Below are 20,748 nucleotides of genomic sequence, written 5' to 3' on the forward strand. Positions count from 1 at the left end.
TTTGTCAGCAGCCGTGGCAGCATTTACCCGTATGTTCACCTTGCCACGATGCCACATATAAAAGCAATGATCTCCTGTATAAAAACCTCTAATCTGCCTTGTATGTTGACCCATAGTTTCGCACCGAGAATGGCTGAGTCAGCTGCCCTGAAAACACATACAATCTCTTTGGATGACAAACACAGGAAAGGACAAAGGACAGACTTGTATCATCATCCTGGCAGATTTATTTGATGTTACAGCAAATAAAAATCAATATCCAGCTGCCACGACAAGTACAGTTCCTTAGTGAGTCTGGAAATTATTAGACCGTAATCTAATTACATTACATTAATACATAAATAGATCTTAACAGTATTAACAGTTATAAATAATACTTTCTCTTGATGTCCTTTTTTTCCAGAGTCAGTTGGAGCAAAATAAATACAAAACCCTTTGAGGGTATTTAGGGTGCGCTAACAAACACCTTCAAGATCATTACCATCTGTTACGATTTATAACTTTACCCTTGGTCATGATTGTAGCCGACTCTTTCCCATTGGTTCTCTGTTATGTCTACGCTGAGTGAAATTAAACTTTACAAAATTTAACTCTGTTAATACTTTCAGATGTAGCCTGTGTTGCTTCTTGCCAGTTCTTTAAATCTTGAGTCTGAAATGTTTTTTTTTTTCTGTCAGTGCACTTGTGGTATGGTTAGTTTACAAAGGCTTCAATGCCAACCAGTAAATGCAGCATTGCTTTTTTTGATTGATAAGGTACTTTGGTATCACAGGAATCTGGCCCAGTGATATATGCAGCAGTGTTGTTGTGACTGTAGGTGGATAGGAAGCCCTCCTCACAGGGAATGGAATGTCTCCATTATACTCCAAATAAAAAATAAACAGAGATTACCAAGTGGAAAATACAACAGGCAACAATCACGGAATACACAGAATAAATACGGACGAGGAGTGTACAGAACAGGCAGAAACAGTGCACAGTAACATACAGTACATAGAATGTATACACTTATTATGCAAAGGATTTGCTCTTCATGTGTAGACAGGACAACAAATATATATGCCCTCGCTCCAACACAAGCCGAGCTCAAAGGCTAAAAGGTATGAGTTGGGTTTCTGAGAATTCAGTCATGGAGGGAGGAGGACGGGTGGGAGGCAGCAAAAGGAAAATGACAGCCATGTGTGAATATCTTTGTAAAAATCTAGCTTACAGTGGTTTAGCTACAAACACTTGGCCTTTTTAAATATTCAGAGGTTTCATTTGCCTGTTGCTGTGAGGGTCACAGGAGGTACGGAAGGAGGGAGTCAACCAAACGGTGTTGATACTGGAGGATTCAGAGGAGCGCACTTCACAGGGTGAGCTCCTTCTGTACTCCCCACAGGGTCTCAGCGCTCTTCACCAGCTGCTTCTCCTCATCGGGCTTAAGTGTCATGTGAATCACATCTGTCAGGCCGCTGTTGCCCAGGACACAAGGGATGCTCAGGAAGACCTCGTCTTTCACACCGTGCATGCCCTGTCAGAGGCAGGGAGCACAGCAGGGTCAGAGTTAGCGTGTCATTTCATCATATATGAAGAATGTGTAGCATGTTTTTGTGTAAACTCAACAGTATGATAAATTTCATCATGTAGATTTGCCAGACAGCTAAATGTATGGCTCTCACCTGAACCAGTGTGGACACAGGATGCACTTTGTGCAGGTTCTTAATGATGCTTTCCACCAGGTCAGCCACGGACATACCGATGGCCCAGGAAGTGTAGCCCTTCAGCTTGATGACCTCATAGGCTCTGCAGTGCACACACATAAAAAATGAAATTTTAAGTGAGGGTAGAATATGTCCTGGACATAAGAAAAAAATCAAGTCTGTGTTTGTATTTTTGGACTGTTTGCTCCCACTTCGTCATTTTCCTTAAATATCTTCTTTCCAGATGTTTTCATGCTAAGAATTCCGCTGTTTATCAACACGAGAGGAGCGCAAAACTGATTGACGCTCGTATGTGTGTTCAGTATCTAATGCTGTAATGTGGGGGAACATTATAATTTTCATCCTCTAATCTCTGCTGTGCTGAGGTTGATACATGCATGCACTGTATGCAGAAAGGCAAATAAATAAATCTGGTCTATGTAAGTTAGCTGATTTCTGTCTGAAATACCTATTAAACTGAAACATAGTATATCTGGATTCATTTTGTGCTGTACAGATTTGAAAGTACAGTGGCAGAATGTAACTAGGTACATCTACTCAAGTACTATACTAAGCCACAAATTTAAGGGTATTTTAATCTCATGCCACTTTCAACTTCTATTACACTACACTTGAGAGGATATTACTGTATTTTTACAATTATTTGAGAAATTAAGTTATTTTTTACTTCACAAATCAAAATGTTTACACACAAATTGTATTGATGTATACAAGTGCAGCTGAAATGATTCGTCAGTTGATTAGAAAATTAATTGGCAACTATTTTGACAATTGTTCAAGCCATTTTTATGCACAAGACATTTGGTGATTCCCGCTCCTCAAATTTGAGGATTTGCTACTTTTCCTTTTATTTCTTTTAATATGTTGTATTTATTACATTTATTTAAATGTTTGTACTTACATACTTTTCTGAAGTCACATTTTTAATGCAGAGCTTTTACTCGTAACAGTATTTTTATAGTATGATATTAGTACTTCAACTTAAGTAAAGGATATGGATACTTTACTTATGGGAAAATGTCAAACATATCCTTTTAAAATAAGGCCTCTGCTTCACTGGCGATGACCATGGCGAATGGTTCACCTTTGCCAATGCTCTTACTGTTCTGTTGACACATCCATTGTGTGCAATACCTTGCGTCTTTGTCTCTCATTTGAAATCCTTTGTTTCATATGTAGAAACATTGCAAACATCTTTGATATGTGTTGTACGTCGCTTTGGATAAAAGCGTCTGCTAAATGAAAATTGTAGATAAACCAGCTATTGTGTTGTACATGGTTAACCTCCCTTAACGCCTGTCTGTTGCAAGATAAGATAAGCTGAATGTGAAATACAGGATCAATATCAAAGTTTACAGGGCAAACTGTTGCATCACTTACAGTTTGAAGGATTGACACAGGTTCATATTGTAAAATACAACAACAGGCTATGTTGTCTGGTATTTCATATAGCAGACCTGAGAGTGTAAGTGAGGTCATGTGCTACTGTACGGTGTTATGTTACAGGGAGCTGCATAGCTATTGTATTTGTATTGGCTGCCAGGCTCTAGTGAGCCCTTAACACAGTGGTGTTCTGTGTACCCGCCTCGGCTTGCCTTTTGGCCCATGGCCCTGGCCAAATTCCTGATCAGGGCTAGGGCCAGTTCCACGGGATTCATTTGTGCGTGTTTGCATTTTGCCTTCCTGTTCATAGGCAACTGTGACTCTAAGCCATTAAACCCTAAAGGTCTGTTTCAATCAAACATAAAATGTATGGCTCCCAGCTCAGTGCCGGACAGACGGCCTGTATGCACATGGCACTGCAGATTAGTCTGATGAGTGTGAGACAGAAAGTGTGGTTTGCTCAGGTGAATTCCTGGAAAATAGATTTTACTCACCCATCAACCACCATCTTGTGAACTTCCTTCCATTTCTCACTGTCACCCTCAGCCCCCATCTGTGGGTTGAGGGCCTGCAGAGAAACTCCTGCAACATTCACACCGCTCCACACGGGCACTGTAAGAAACAGACATAATAGTGTTGAATTAGTTCTTTGTGAATATACAGGGGCAATCATGGCAGCATAAATCACTCAAATAATGTAGCTATGTTAAAAGTTTGCAGTAGACCAACAAACAGGTACAGTGGAAGCTTGAATGAGGTTTTATTTTTAGTCAGGGCTGCATACCACTGGAGTCGCCATGCTCTCCGATGATCCAGCCGTGGCAGCTGGAGGGGTGGAGGTGAAGCTTCTCTCCCATGAGGTGGCGGAAACGGGCAGAGTCCAGGTTGGTGCCAGAGCCAATGACGCGGTGACGGGGGAAACCACTCAGCTTCCAGGCCACGTAGGTCAGGATATCCACTGGAAGAGTAAAAAGGACAACTCTTAAAAACGATCACTTCATCTGTGCTGTGCTACAAGTGTTACTCTTTCACTCTATTTCAAGCCACTTTCTTTTCTCACATTTCCCTCCTCCCTCACTCAATCACACCCCTCCGTCTGTCTAACCTGGGTTAGAAACCACCATCAGGATGCAGTTGGGGCTGTACTTGACGATGTTTGGGATGATGAACTTGAAGATGTTGACGTTGCGCTGGACCAGGTTGAGACGGCTCTCGCCCTCCTGCTGGCGGGCTCCGGCCGTCACCACCACCACTTTGGAGTTGGCTGTCACACTGTAGTCTGACAAATTTTACAAAGAAAAACGAAAGAGGTGATCAGATGGAGTTACAGAATGATCAGTTCGGGTCAAGTGACACCGGAATGAAAACTAATTCATCAAGAGTCAGGTTATTTTTGTGCATTTTCACCTTTGTCTGCCACAATCTTGTGTGTCTTGAGGAAGAGGGATCCGTGCTGAAGGTCCATGGCCTCACCCTTCAGCTTGTCCTCCATCACATCAACCAAGGCCAGCTCATCACACAAGTCCTGATTACATACAAACATACCAATAAGTCATTTTGACATCTCACATAACACTTTATAAAGTTCTTTTTAAAGAAAAAAATAATTATAAAGCTAAAGTGAGCTGTTCTCAAAGTAGCTGACCTCTGTGTTGCCTCTAAATTTGGATATAAAAGAGAGGAACAACACCATTCATCTCTGCTTGGACTGTTCAGCAGCATTGTTAGATCTGAGACCTGTGACCTGGTTTCTCTCCAGCCTCTGTTGTTCCTCAGCTGGCACAGATCTAGCTAACACTTTAGTGTGAATGGAACAGGAAAATATAAAGGAAATGGACTGTCTCCTGTCATGTTTTGTATAATAAGGTCACATGGAGGTTTTTATATATATTCTTGCAAGCATTACAGAAGTTGATTTCACTGGTCAACACACCTTCAAAGTGTGTTTGACAGCAGCCTTTGGGGGTTTCTCAGTTCAGAGACTACTTTGCAAATCCTTATTCTTTCATTTGTAAATGATAATAGTGATTCTTCCGGATTTGCACACTCATTCAGAATCAGAAATACTTTATTGATCCCTGGAGGGAAATTGGGATGAATTAAAGTTACTCTTAGGCTGTACATACGCGTGCGTCCTGGCATTGATGTGCCACATGACATGCACCGCCCATCCAAACACCATGGCAGACCAAGTACTTTACTTGGTTATATACACACATATCCCCCTTCACTTTACTTTATCTTTTTTCTTTCTTTCTCACCTTGAGCAGGATGCTGATGGCAGAGGCCATGCCCACCATGCCGACACCCACCACCGTGACCTTGTTCCTGCTGCCAACAGGCTCCTCCTTCATCACGTGGCCGATCAGCTTCTCCTTGGTGGACATCTGTGGAAAGTGAAGAAGAATTAGGAGGAAAAATAGATGAGCAGGTAAATAGAGTATAAAAGTGGGAGGAGGGAAGGGGTGAGAGTGGAAACAGAGAAGCAGTAAAATAGTGCTGCATAATGTATGTGACTGTTTAAACACATTGTTCCTAAAAGGCCCACACAAAGGCGTACGTGACTTCTTTCTCATCTGACAGTGACTGAGTCAACCTTGAATTTCCCTTTTCACATCATTGAACTGAAAGTGGCCTTCACATGAACCCAAAGATATGACCGCCAACAACCACAAGTTTCACTTTTGCAGTCAGAAATCTACCCTTCTTCTCTCACGTCTACTTCAATAAACGGTTTGCAGACAGTAATTCTTGCTTCACAGCGCCACTCTGAGTCTCCATGGCAACCCCTGCCTGGGAAAGTACTGCAGCCTGTCTCCGTGCAGCACAGACCATCCTCAGCTGACGTCACACACCACTATTTATGTTTCCGGGTTGGGGCAGGCAGGCAGGCATGGCTGAGTGCTCGGCCTTGCAGGGTTTACATCACTCAGCATGACTTGCCTGGTTGTCTGTGATGTGGAGACAAGCACGTAGTAGAGGACCTGACACTGTAATACCTTCCTTGAGAGGATATTTAAGACCTCTCTGTGGTGAGTTTGCACACAACAGTAGGAAACAGTAAGTAGGACAGTCAAAACCCGTTATCCAATTATCTCTCACTCCGAGCTGATGTGAAAGCTTACTACATACCGCGCCCTGACCCTGAGGTGAGCTGGCTTTATGCTTATCAAGGGGACCCTTTGTTCGCTTACAGTGGAGGATTACCGTACATGTTCAATACTGGCCAGAATTCCTTTCTGTACTTTTGTAAAAACCAGACAAATTACTATTGTAGCATAACTGAATGAGGATTACAAAACAGATTATTAGTATCTAAAATTATTAAATATAGTTAGAAAAAGAGAGAGAGATGGATGTTTTGATCTAAAAATAAAAGTAAGTAGCTATTGCTCACAACTGGATCACTAAAACTGCATTATATAATGCTTGTATTCTCATATTTCCCTGTACTTTATGACATTTACTTAATTTGATCACCAACAGGTCAGCGGGTTAACTGAGCTCTGATGGGGTGTCTGGTATCATGACTGAGGGTCAGCATCTGGTCTTTAACATTACCAATTTACAGGTGACTGTGAATACATTTTGTTTCTGCACTCCGGACTTTCATACTATGTGATCAGAGAAAACATCAATTTATCCAAATGTCTATTAGCCTTGAACATGCTGGAGTATTTTTTTTTTTTTCAGCAGGAAAAACTAGATTTTGTTTCCGCTGGGCATTTATAGAAAGTCACCAGACAATCTACTGCGGCTGCCAACAGGCTGCAACTGACATCATCCACAACACTGTGCCAAGTATGGCATTAGTATGATTAATCAGAAAATGAAAGCTACACAAAGTGTGTTGGTAGACCAATATTTTTGAATCATGAAAGTGAAATTCTGGCAAAGGAGACCAATGATAAGAGCACCAACTCTAAAATCTGCTCTCTCATGGACCAGCACATTACATTTCCTGTGCCAAGTTCATATGGCCAGACAGCTGCGTGGATGGTGGTCCCCACAGGCATCACAGAGCATGCGTAACCATCCACTTGTGTAACACTGCGTATATTACAGCAACACATACCATATGATGCAACAATGAAACCAACCTGCACTTTTGGCTCATTATATTAACTTAATCATAATGGTTTATTTCCTATATCGTGCTTTGGTCACGTGGGCCACATTATAAAAGCACTTTCTTATAAGTTTATGTCCATTATTTATACCACCATTCTGAAAACCCATTCATTTAGCTGATATGAGCGTTATTGCAACAAGTAGGAAATTAAATTGTGAGGCCTACATGCTGTTGCTCAACTATGACTTTGTTTCACAAACACACACACACATACACACACACACTAATAATAATAATAATACTAATTACACGAATGGCATACATGTAAAAAAAATAAACTTTAAAAAATGAAGTTGGTGCCAGTCTCATTCACAACCAATCAACGCAATCGACATTGACTCGTGACACGCCCCTCTCCCTATAATCTAATAATGCGCATCAGGTTGCTGAAGTACTTAGATCAAAATGACTCAAAAATAAAAGATCATATACGCCTGACGCGTACGTGGAAATGCGTAATATTTGATTCGGCCGCGTTATCTTACCTTTAGGCTTCAGTTAAACAGGTGGGAACACGAGCTGGAATGTGTCTGCTCCTTCTGAGTGCAGCTTTTCCGCAGGAGTGGTGCTGCAGAGAGGGTGTCCCTCGTATTTAAAGACAGCCTCCTCTGTAGACGTTACGCACGTACATACTAATGAGAGCGGGTGGGACTGTGGACGCTGCGCGTGCTGAATGTCACGTCTGAGGCAGGATGCGACGATGAACATTTTCCATCCTGTGTATCAGTGCTTCAAGGTAGTCTGCTTTGTAAATGTGAGGTCATGAGACAGCGTTTGTTCCCTTTCTTAAATCACGACCATTTTGGCTACAAAGCCGCTGTGTGCTTCATAAACGTTCACTTTTAATTAAAAATGACATAAACGGTTGACTAACTTCACTGGCAGACTGCGTGTGGTTGGCAAAGATGTATTTGAAAGATGTTGGGAAAGATTAGCGAAAAAAAAGAGAGGGAAAGTCTCTTCCGCAACTCTGCCAACCACAGCAGAAGACCCGGATTGAATTTGAAATGTAGCCAAATCACTCACTTCCCATTCTGTTGTTACCAAGACTCGTTTACCGGATATATGCAACGTAGTTTAGTGTGCGTTAGAGGGTATTAATCTGGTAATTCAATTTAAACACGAAACATTTGGCTGCTGGTGTGAGCGGATGCTTGGTTTTAATTGTGGGGTGCGATGTATTGTGGCGCAAACTAACAGGAAATGGTTTTGTCGAGCATGGGGGTATTTGCACTTTAGCCAGGTTTATTATGTCATCTTTAAATCAGCATTTAAGCGCCCTCTCCTGTCTAGATAAAGTTATTACAACACAAAGCCCTGTTACATAAGTGGTGACAATAATGAATGTCTCAACCTCTTTGCTGTTACCCAACCCCTTAACAAACCTTTTGTCTTACTTATCTGAGGAATTTTCTTAGTATAATAGAGCTGATTTCATTGACAGTAGACACAGGGATTGCATTTTAGTTACAACATAGCATTTCCTTTTTTTAAAAATTCTTTTTCTACTATTTGGGCAACATGGGACCTAAGATTTGTGTTCTCACAGTATCCATCTCCTGATATGCTGTAGGTTATGTACACCTGGATGTTCTTTGGTCCTCTCTGTTAAGAAATATGTCAACTTTTGTGATTTTTAAAAAAATGTTCCTATTGAGTTATCGACCAGTTAAAGATACAAGTTTTAGAAAAAGGAGTGTTTGTATTTGAGCAGCATTAGGAAACAGAGTGTTGGGCTGTGATTTACAATTTGCTGATAAAACACCACCAATAATTTAAAAAACAGGTTAAAGCAACTCCACAACACTTCAGTCAACACTGATCAGTTTAATTGTGGCTCTTTGAATGTTGCCTTGACTCTATGCTGTCTTTAAAACGAGACTCCAATATTAGTTTTTTTACTTTTATTTGTTTTTTTTTGTATTCGACTGGATAAATGAGAAAACTCATTTTTAATTAGGTTTTGCTGTTGTTAAATGTGGTCCCCAATCATTAGATAAATCAGTAGATGTATTTTCTCAGTTTTTAAAGAGGCACGTTTTCTTCACCAACTGAAGGCAACACAGCATTAGTAAGTGATCTACTTATAGTCATTTTGTGTGTGAAATATTACTTTAATAATCAAACGCTGGAACACTAGCTTTGTGTGTACTCCTAATGTTTTTGGTTGTACGTCCTTTGATAAGCAAATCTAAGCAGATTAGCACTTCCATCATGCAAACAGATGTACTCAGTTAAGAGCCAACCACAAGTGTGGAGTAGAAAACAGCCTCAATTTTCTAATGAAGCCGAGTTCTTAGAAATTATTTCTTTTGCATGTTATAATAGATGAAACTCCTGCTTGCATTTATCTCCTGTTTTAGAATCTTGGCTTTAAATTGATGTACATACTTAAAATATGTTTCTGAAAAAGTATGTTTCTGCATAAATGCATTCTCTTTGTTTTGTCCTCTCCCTCAGGCAGATCAAACTGCAGCCACAGAGGACCATCACTTGTGTTTCCATGTTTTCCACTCTGCTCCAGAACACTTCAGCAGCCACGATATTTCCTGACATCGAGGTTTGAACTCAGGTCTTCCAAGTGATTTATATGGTTTCCACACTCTATAATCTGCCCTTCTGCACATTATTAGTGTCAGTTTGTCAATCATGAGAAAGTAAACGTTTATGTTAAGATTGATATGATTATTTATTTGACCGAAGGGACGAAATGTCCCGTAATGGCAACATTATGATACATTTCCTCTGATGGAGTCCAGATATAGATAGACAGAATTCTAAAATCATCCCATTCCCAATTTTAAAAAATTGATAAAATTAATATAAAAACAATGTGTGCATTACATTGTATTTTTACATGAGCTAATATTTGATCATTTACAACTATTTGCTTACACCAAGTAGTGTGTTAGCTTCTGTTCTGATGCACAAAAATGACAAAGATGTCTGTTAATGATATTGTGATGTTGATTGGTCATGAGCCTTCAAACTGCTCTGGTATTATGGGATGATTTCACATCCTGCTATCTCCTTTCACACAAATGTGTTTTAGCAATCTGCAGTCGCTGTACATCAGGGAAATAATCTAATCAGCGGTTAGGTGACGTTGGCCTTTTACAGAGTGGATTTCTTTAATTTTTTTTTCTTATCATTGTAAAGGGACAGTACATAAACATTGACAGAGGTAGAGACATTTCTACATTTAATCAGAGAAAACACGAGAACAACAGAATGAAATGAGGTAAAAAAAAATGACATAATGATAATAATATGCAAGCAGATTTTTGTGATTATACAGCGCACATGTGTTATAACAACACATCCATGGTACTGTGAGGGTACGAGGAGGGGTCATCTGGGATGGGTCTGAGTCAGTCAGTTATTTTGGGCTTATCTTCCTTTGACCACGCTGAGACCATCAGCAGGATGCTGGTTCAGAGGGATAGGCTAATAGAAACCACCCACCACAGGATGGGGTCTATCAGCACACTGACAGAATTTAGCAGTGGTGTCATGAAATATAAAAATACAATACAGTAAAATATGATAAGATAAATGTTTTTTTATCCTGACAGAAATTACTGTGCAGCATTTACAATGCAATGTTAGAGGAGTGCAGAAACAAAGTGTGCAATACAACAATAACAGCAGAGAAAGAAAAATGTGTAGCAAATATGAAATACTATAGGTATAAAGCAAATATAGACTAAATATAAAACTAGATAACAAAAAAGTGATGATTGAATAGTGTGTACATCACACCAACATAGATCTACCAACATTTGAAGTGAGTGTTTAACATTTGTGTGCTGTGTCCGTGTTGTTCAGACAGTCAACTCAAGTCCGTTGCTGCTCTCACTACACTTTACAGTTTGGTGGCATGTTTAACCCCAGTTCACAAGCCAATTACAAACACATAAAAAATGTAATGATGGATTTCTACTTTAAATACACTCAGAATCCACTAGTAAAAATTGTTTTTGATTAAAATACTTCAATAGTTTTTTTTTTTTTTTTTTTGCTGTCCATTCCAATAGACGAAGAATCTTAATGCCTAATGGTAAAAATGACAATAAGTGGTTTTAATAGACTTTTATTCAACAAAAAAAATGTGATTCTGTTTATTTTTCATAAATATCATCTCATATCAATGATTAAAGTATGACTTAAACACACATACACACACACAAATATAAATAAACTGCATTTCTTTGTTTTATTTTCTGATGACACTCAGATCCACTGTCCATTCAAATGGATGGATCATTTTTGAAAAAATCCTGAGTAAATCCTTCAAGATATATTTTTGTATTTCAAGTTATTTCATCTCGTGTTTACTTTAAAACTGTTTAAACACAAATGATGTTCTCTAAGAGTAAGATCAACAGAAACATGCCCAGTGCCTCCTCCTTTCCTCACAGTCATCCGTGCTTGTCAAAAAAGGGGTTGTGACCCTACTGCTGTCCAGTTTAGATGATGTGGCTGATAGACATCCCATCAATTACGCCTGTGCATTTTGGTGGAGTCATATGACAGTAATCATGTATTTAGACATCCTGGAAAAGGTATGTCTATTGGAATGGACATGGGATTTGCACAGGTTATGGCATCAGTGCTATAACAACTCATTTGTTCTGCCACGCCTGTTTATACACTGCTCTCCTGAAAGCTGCTCACCTGTAAATGTTGCAGTCTCGTGCTGCCACTGCTGCTGTTTATTTCCACCTGTTTAAGCTCCGCCTCTACCTGTCTACTCCATCACCTTCGTGCTCTGAGTCTATGGTCAGAAAGTGTATATTATTACTCCTTAAAACCTGTTGTGCTAAGCTCTGTGTATCCTTTAGGAAGGATGGAATATAGATGCCAAATGTCAACTACAACATGTACATGTTCTGCATTTACAAATTAATCCATTTCGTGAGAGTTGGCTGACTGAACTGTGTCAGTCGTTTTTTTTAAGTGTTTTGTAAAATAACCAAAAAGATAATTTCCTAGAGTAATTTTGGTAACGGTACAGTACATTCATTGGCTGGTAAGTGATAAATGGACTTGTACTTGCGTAGCATCTTTCTAGTCTTCCAACCACTCAAAGCACTTATACACTAAAGAGCCACATTCACACACTGGTGACCAAAGTTACTATGCAAGGTGCCACCTGCTCACACAAACATTCACACGCACTAATACACTGGAACAGTGTATGGAACAGTCATCCAGATTAATTTGTGGTTCAGTATCTTCCTAAGGATTCTTTAAAATGCAAACTGGAGGAGCTGGGGATTGAACCACTGATCTTCCGAATAATGGACAATCGCACTTGTACCTCCTGATTCCCAGCCACCAGATATGACTTCATATGACAATCATAATCATCAGTCACATCTGAGAAACAGGAAATATAACATTTTTGCCATGTTTTGCTTGAAAAATGACTTTGACGATTAGTCAATAATTAAAATTGTTGCAGATTAATGTTCTGTCAATTGTATAATGGTTTATTGACATTGCAGCTGTAGTTTATATGTTATGTGAATTTCCTCTACTAAGTATTATCAATCACTGGCTCAATACAAGCAGGTCACCAGCAGGCGGTGCTGTCATAAAGGCAGAAGAACATCCTTCAGGCTCCTCTCTGTTCTGATAATGTAGCTGCATGGTGTTGAATTTTAATGTTAGCGTTCATTTCTACTTGAATAACATGAAGCGTTACCTGACGGCTGTAAGAATTTTGTAGAGCATCACACAGTGCATGCTAAAATCATAAAGATGAATCTGTCTCACAAGATATCACGGTCCAGATAGACTCTTTGGTCACAGCATGGCTGAAATAAAGTGATTCACTTACAGATTTAGAATTATGTGATCATTTCAAATTATTTTAGGTAATAGAATATAATATTTAGATTTTATATATATTCATAATATTTATGACATTTAAATAGTGTTAATCAATTGGGGGGGGGGGTTAGCAACAAAACATATTTAAGCCACCTAAAATCAGTCCCATCTAAAAAAAAATATATATATAATTTGAAGTCAGTGCTATGTTTTAAATATTTTTTTAACTGCTTTACCTTGCTGTCAGACAGTGATTTCCAAAGGGAATTGCTGTTATATATTGCTCTCGTCAGAGACAGACTCGTCTGAGAAACATAGTGATTTAACCCTTTGGAAAACTGAGCAAACTGTTTTTATTTCTTTAAAACATAGGGGCAGGGATACAAGCATTTTAACAAGACAAGACCCAAAAATGAGCAAAGAAAATTGTAAAAAAAAATGTTCAAGAAAATTATTATTAAGATAAGAAAATTAAATTATTAAGATAAGAAAAAAAAAGTGAAAAAACAAACAAACAAGAAAATGGCCCATGAAAAGTGCTTAAAAAGTATTTATTTTATATATTTTATTATATTTTTCTGTAACATAGTTTTAAATGTAAAATGATTATAATTATAAATATAGTTTTCTGGATATTTTTCCCTATTTTTTTGGATTATTTTCTAATAGTCCTCCCCTCTTTTTTAAAAACATTTTTTTTTCAGGTAAAATTTCTTGTAATTTGTGCAACATTTGTTGCCATGTTAGTCACTGCGTTTTTCCCCCTATGTTTCATGAAGAAATCAAACACAGTTGCTCAGGTTTCAAAAGGTCATAAAGCTTGTGAAAGGTATCTAAACACAGCACAAGAAATTTATGCTGATCCAGGTTTCAAAGGGTTAACATTGCTTCATACAAAAGCTGCTGGTCTACCACTGGCTCAAACAGTTTGTTTGTTTGTATTATTGTGTGAATGTCTCATTTAAAAGGATTAGTCAGACTGAAGCAGCGTTAGACAAGCATATCCTGTGTTCAGCGAGCTAAAATGACTGTTTTTGTTAATGAGTCTGGTGGCTTTTGATAAGCTGAAGCTGCTTCCTCATCCAAACAGGCTGTCTGACAGAAAGGTAAAAGGGTGAAAATAATCTCAATATAGTGTATTTTTAAACTAATATTTTTTTTTGGTGGGACTTTATTTAGTTATGCTGACCCTCATCCACAGCAGTACATTGCTAAGCTTGTGCTGAACTTAAGCCTGCTGTAAGGGCATATACTGACTATAGGTGAGTCCCTGATACATGTACACTTAAAAAACTATTCCTTTAAACATTTACAGCGTAGCATTGAATCAAAGGTGTCTGCATTTTCCACTCAGATCCCCAGGCCAGTTCTCTTTAAATGACAGTCCCTCTTTTCCAGTTAAAACAACATCTATCACATGGGCCCTGACTTAAAAAATAATGGAAACTTCCCCAAAAGTACGTGACTATGACAGTTTAAAACACTACTGGAGACAGATGAAGTTTCATTTGATGTGTGTGAAATCATACTTCATCTCCTGTTGTTTAATGTCCTCAGTTTGCCTACAGCGATGTACAAACTTTCTCAGACTCGAAGCAACTTCTTGTCCTTGCTGCTGAAATACTTGTTCCCCATCTTCCACATTCTTGTTCAATGGTCTCTGGAGCGTGTGCCAATTCAATCACCGCTTGCCCCCCAGTGGAATAAAGAAACACTAGTTTGTCATGTTAGCCTCCCCTCTCACACCACAGGGTCAGTTGCCAACACGCTGTTATTGCACAGGGCATTGGGACCGAGGTGCATCTGCAGAGGGTGATATCCTACCTGTCTCAGCCTGCCGTGTAATGGAGAAGAATCTAATCACCCCGCCACAGCCTCCTCCTCCTCCAGCCTCTGTTTAGAAATAGAACTGAAGCCGAGGAACAAGGCCACATCAATCATAAAAGGATTCTCCAGGGAGCGAGATCACTCTCACATCTCTCTGTCAGAACAACATCCAGCCCACTGACGTTACCTCACTTTACCTCAGTCGGACACGTCTTGAACCACAAACATTCAAACCCACATTTTCTGATTTCTTCTTTTTCCTTTCTGATTTAACCTTCCTTGTCTTTCAACATGAATCAAACACTTTTTCAATTCACTTTCATCCCACAGTCACTTCTCACCTTCTTTTCCCTCATATCTTCCCCCGCTCCCAGCCCTCCCTCTCCTTCCTTTCCCTGCCTTCCAGTTTCGCTCCATGCTCACCTTCTGTCTACGATTGATAACATCCCTGATGGAGCTCCTTTATTAGCCACCCACAGGCAGATTAACCAGAGCAATAATACACCAATCAACAGCAATTATGCTGAGATAAGCCCAGGGAGAGCTCTGCTGGGTGTGGGAGAGGATGTGGCAGTTGTAGAGTGATTGGGTGTGTTTCAGTGCAGAATTAAAGGTTGTGTGTCCGTGTATACATTAACATGTTTTACACAAATATATTTAATTGAGTGTACTTTGCTTTTTTTTCCGCCTGCAGTCTTAATCCCTTCATATGGCATGCTATAGTAATCACATGTGAAATCAGTCCTAGTCCCATGGTCCTTATCAGGTGCTAATTGAAGTCATGATCAGGCAGGTTGTATTCTCATCTGTGGAGTCTCCGAGTTATTATTGAAAGTATAATCATGAGTGCAGCAAACCAGCAGGGTAAATAGAGGTGTTGAATCAATATGGTGGTTTCATTACTCTCCGAGTGTGCTATTATGATTGAAGGCATCCCGTCTCCCATCATTACAGCATATTAAAACACTTCAGTTACAAAGTTGGCACTTGTTAGTTTTTGGACTTCGCTGCTTAAACAGCAGCCTGGCATTGTTATAGAGCGGCTAAATGATGATGAAAACGAGTGGAAGGGTAGATATGAGTTTCCTGCCTGCAGGCATTCACGCACCAGCCAAGTCTGATTTCAAGAACAGCTGTGTGGATTTAACCTCCCCCCTCCCTCTCTGTTTTTTTTTTGCACTCACAAACACGCATTCACACAAATGCAAGTACACACTCACACAAGCACGTGTTGTTGCATGCACATAGAAATACACAAGCAGGAGCAACTTCTAATGGCAGATCAAGGACCCTGGAAGCTGTTTGCTGCTGTGTAACTGGGAAGTCCAACAATCTTTCAATTCCAGATCTGCTTTATACCAGCGAACTTGCCAAACAGTGTGTGCGTGGATGCATCAGATTAGCCCCCCCCCCCAGCTGGCTTCAGAAACAATGATCCGACTCTCATATCAAAGTGGACCTCTAATTATACTTTACTTATTTAATTTGGCTCTTAAAAGATTCGAGCTCAGTGCTGCAGAATTTGATTAATTCTTGCAATGTCAGTGTCAAAGGCTGCAGAGTAATTCTTAAAATTGGCACGGAGATACTCCCACACACTCAGTGTGTGTGTGTGTAGGAGCTTTTTTTTTTTTACACCTTAGTTTCTCTGAACATGTATGTCTCCTCCAACCTTGAGGTGCCTCAGCCCATGACCTCCAAAAGTTAATCCAGAAGCAGAAAATGAAGCAGACATTTACCATTTCTTCGAGCATGAAATTAAATGCATTTCCTTTGGCTGTCCCAGCTCTAATTATTTCAGAGGATTTATGACAGTGTCACTGTTATTTGTTTAAGGACAGTGTATACATTGTGTTGTAGACTGTGGCAGGTAGCCTCACATTCTTTTACATGTCACTGGAGAAGCTCTGTCTTCCAGTCCGCTGACATGAACACCTGTGATTGATTTGGGAGTGGACAAGTGCGTGTGAAGGCATGATCCAGCCGGTGTGTGTGTGTGTCTTTTTGTGTGTGTGTGTTGCTTGTGTGTGTTGCGTGCATGAAGGGGTAAGGTTAATTGAAGTTGTTAGAGTGAAAATGATTCCCTTAGGGGGAGACATAGCAGGTTGGAGGCAGTTGGTGGGTTCAGCAGTGGGTGACAGAGAGAGACCAGTAGAGGAGGATGAAATGGAGGAGGTAAAGCGAAGAGGGGTGGGTGGGGGTCAAAGGGATTGCTCCTCACCCCCAGTGCTCAGAGGCAGTGATACATGAGGACAGAGAGATGAGATGATTCATCTAAAGGTCAGGTGTGTCCATCCTTCCCTAGAAACAACCCCTCACCCAGCCCTGTTTTTGTCCTTGATCCCATTTTCTTTTACTGCTTGTTTAACTCCACCTAAATGTGGAGAGATTAACTTTTTTTTTCACAGTATGTCCTATTAATTTACACAATAACCTTTGCTAAATCAATCTGTGTGCCCCTCCCCTCTTCTCAAACGTCCCTCTCCACCTCTGGTTCTGTCGGTCTGTCCCCTCCTGTGGCCTTTCCCCTGTCCTCCCATACTAGCCTTCATTTCACAGATGACAGGTTGGCTGACTGTAATCCAACAGATGCTGGGGCGGAGAGGCCTGACCAACTGTTTTAACTCCAATCAGCTTTTATTGCTCTCCAGAGGAACCCCACACAACCCCCTGCCAGCCTGACATTTCAGAGAGCAGGAGAGGACAGCAGAGAGTAGGAGAGAAAATAGCACATATATGTGTACATGGATCCGCATGTGTGTGTGTGACTCTGTGTGTTGATTATAGCAGGGGGCTGATGGGGAAAAAGGGTGACAGTCATTACCCTCTGTGCCTGGTGTGGGGCCAAACCGCTGGCTTCAATCAACTTAGATGCATGTGTTTGTGCATGTGTGTGTGCGTGACAGAGAGAGAGTCCGGCATCAGCGGGGATGGAGATGTTGCTGGTAATGCATCTGCCACTGTCGCTGTTCCCCGACAGCCTGAGCCACCCCTGCATCGCCCACGTCTGTCGCCTCTTTCCTATTTTCCATCCATCTCCCTCTCTACGCCCCACCTCTGTTCTCCACCCTCAGCCTCCCTCCATCCCTCCCTCTGAGACAAAGACAAAAGCAAGTATGTAAGTAATATGACTTTGAAGCTTTTGCTCAAACAAGATGATGTTATATTGCTGTCTGTGGTGTCTGAGCGGCCTCTTGTCTATGCCACCTATAGAGTGCCTGAATATTGCAGTATAAATGGTTATTATCAAGCATGTTTACCACATTACCTGAAGTAGCATCACCATTGTTATGGAGTTGTTAGGTACTTGAAGATCATTCAAAAAAAGAATAGCCAGATTTCGTGGACATTATGCAGGCAATTTTAAGCCATCATCATAGCACTCTGGCAACTTCAATGCAACTAGCCAGAGTAATTCAAGATAATTTAGCTGAGATTTGTGCTTTAATTTACCATCTGGTAATTTAACCTAGTCCTGTGTGGACTGTAAATGGGATACCTCAGAGTTTGTGAAGAAATAAATACAGTAAAAGTTTCTGCAGTATTCTCAAAGGTGTTCTGCTCTCTGATTGTCAACACATCCTCATTTTTTTCAGTTCAACAGCACAACAGCAGTGTTACTGAGGCCATCAGTCATTTGCTAAAAGGGTACCTCAGTTTATCTGATGATTAATGGGGTTTTAGTGCTCTCTGTAGAGCCGTCGGCCACTTGAACTCTGCAGCATGACCTGCAGGCTATTAAAGCCAGTGAAGACCATAGAATCATTTCACTACCGCTAACAAAAACTGGCGATGTGACCTTGGTCGCCATGGTGTTGTTCACGTGGAATGTTGATCACGTATGACCACACTTTCAAAACAAGACGCATGCGTATATCTTTTGATACATGTGCATAATCATGTCCATGCATGGGTGATTTATGAGACAAATGGCCCCTGGGCATAGATATGCAAAGGGGCCCACCACCTCTCTTACACAGGAGCAGAACACACAGACTTTTTGGTGGGGTTTGTGTCTCTGCAGTTGTTATGCCGGTATGGTTTTGTGTCTCATTTTAGTCATTTTGTGTGTTGTTGTAGTTGTTTGAATGCTTTTTGGGTAATTCTTGTCTTATTGCTGTAATTTTGTATCTATTTGTGTCACTTTATAGTGATTTTGTGTCACTTTGTAGTCATTTTGTGTCTCCTTGTGGTTGTTTTGTGTCTTTTTGTAGATGTTTTGTGTCTCTTAGGTTTCATTTTGTGTCTCCTTGTGTGTTTTTTGTAGTTGTTTGGATAAGGTAATTTTTATCCTATTGTGGTAATTTTGTGTTTCTTAAAGGTAATTTTATATTTTTTATGTCGCTTTGTAGTCATTTTGTGTCTCTTTGTGGTTGTTTGTCCCTTTTTGAAGTTATTTTGAGTCTGTTGATGTGAGTGAAATTTTGCAGGTGAAGGCCAAGGTGCTGCCTGACACTTTGGGCCCCTGGGCCTGTGCCCAGTAAATCCATTCAGTAATAGTAAATAGACCTGCCCTTGTAAAGCACTTTTCTAGTGATTTGACTACTCAAAACACTTCCACACTACTTCATACTCACACACATTCACACACTGGTGGCCAAGGCTACCATACAAGGTGCCACCTGCTACCTATTTTTTTTTTTTTTAAACATACATGCACAACCACAAACAGTTCAGCCATCAGGAGCAATTTGAGATGGGCTTGTGATTAAACCACCTACTTTCTGATCACTGCAAGGCGTGCTCTACCTCCTGAGCCACAGCCGCCATCCATGTGTACACGTAGGAACCTGCTTCCTTCATGCCACCACAGCTCATGAAGTGGCAGTCAGCACAATTTGTGCAAAAAGCTTGTCAGTCCAGTTTACACACTCTGCAAAATAAGGAATTATATATTTACTTACAGTTATACATATTGCCTCAGGAGTCGTATTTCTTTGTTGTTTCCACATAAGTTTCTGACTTGCTTTGTACCAGTAATAAAGCTGCTTTCACACACAGCATCTTGAGGCAAGTTTCCTTTATTGGCTCATATGAACGAGCCCTGAGCAGAATTGGAAGCTCTCACTGTGGGACAGAGAGGTGCACATTCAGCCTTCATCTCCGCTCTCCCTTTAGAAAATATTTTGCATTTATTATCCTTTCAGCAATTACAAGACAGGTTTAATGTCCCCAAGGAACATTTCTTTGGATATCTTCAAATGAGGCATTTGATATCTTCTGACGTAACTGCTCCACCAATTAGCCTCCCTTATAGTGATGTGAGGGGATTCTTCTTTTTTTTTAACGAAAAAATGGAAAATTTGTTCTATACACTGCTCTATTTCTGACGTACGCTGCCAAGCATAGCTCGAGGAGTGGGGGAAAAAAACATCCAGCTTCATGCTCTCCAATGTACATGATACATGATATGCCATATGTTTTTCTTTCAAGTGAGTCCATTAGATCATGTAGCTAGCATACATAGCGAGGTTCTAAGGGCGAGAGCGAGTGACATTGCCAGAAGCAGATTTCAAATTTGCTAGAGAGGAAAGCGTGCTTTAGTATGTGTGTGAGTCATTTTCAAGGGTACTCAGCCAGTTTACGACAGGGAAAGGTCGCCTATGTAGCAAGCCCCACAAGCAACTGCCCTTAATATGGACTAAATGGGTGTTGGCAAATGGTCCTTAAAAAAATAGTAGTGTTTTCTTTTGTTGGGGTCAGCCTACAAAATATACATAATAGAGTCTAAAGCTGGAGCGGCTGAGGTTCCGTGAGGGTGTTAACTGTAGATAAATGGTAAAAGTATGAAGAAATAATGACTTTTTAATTAAAAACACACACAAATAAATTAATGATGCCTGCCGTTCATATGGGTGCAAGTTT

The 20,748-nt window shown here is 40.2% G+C and overlaps 1 protein-coding gene and 1 long non-coding RNA gene across 2 annotated transcripts; one reads left to right on the forward strand and one right to left on the reverse strand.

Moving 5' to 3' along the window:
• Nucleotides 1–204: 204 nt before the first annotated feature.
• Nucleotides 205–7,837, reverse strand: ldha (lactate dehydrogenase A4). The gene is made up of 8 exons (XM_042496817.2): nt 7,704–7,837; nt 5,348–5,473; nt 4,494–4,611; nt 4,192–4,365; nt 3,871–4,044; nt 3,581–3,698; nt 1,662–1,785; nt 205–1,513 (listed from the first exon to the last, which is right to left on the reverse strand). The coding sequence occupies exons 2-8, from the start codon at nt 5,471–5,473 to the stop codon at nt 1,349–1,351; spliced, it is 999 nt and encodes a 332-aa protein (XP_042352751.1). The 5' UTR covers nt 7,704–7,837; the 3' UTR covers nt 205–1,348.
• On the forward strand, nt 7,829–18,892 carry LOC148189160 (uncharacterized). Its single transcript, XR_015776974.1, has 3 exons — nt 7,829–7,954; nt 9,679–9,778; nt 17,429–18,892. It is a non-coding gene; the product is annotated as an uncharacterized LOC148189160 (long non-coding RNA).
• The last annotated feature ends 1,856 nt before the right edge of the window (nt 18,893–20,748 follow it).

Source organism: Plectropomus leopardus, chromosome 7, assembly GCF_026936395.1.
Source record: "Plectropomus leopardus strain MGB_pleo_1.0 chromosome 7, ASM2693639v1, whole genome shotgun sequence".
Classification (NCBI taxonomy): domain Eukaryota; kingdom Metazoa; phylum Chordata; class Actinopteri; order Perciformes; family Serranidae; genus Plectropomus; species Plectropomus leopardus.

Excerpts from the sequence above, each read along its gene's own strand:
- ldha (XM_042496817.2), bottom strand. The coding sequence starts at position 5,473 with ATGTCCACCAAGGAGAAGCTGATCGGCCACGTGATGAAGGAGGAGCCT. Across the intron at positions 4,366-4,493 it reads CAAGATTGTGGCAGACAAAG|ACTACAGTGTGACAGCCAAC; the intron begins GTGAAAATGCAC and ends AAAATTTGTCAG. Across the intron at positions 3,699-3,870 it reads AGAGCATGGCGACTCCAGTG|TGCCCGTGTGGAGCGGTGTG; the intron begins GTATGCAGCCCT and ends TGTTTCTTACAG.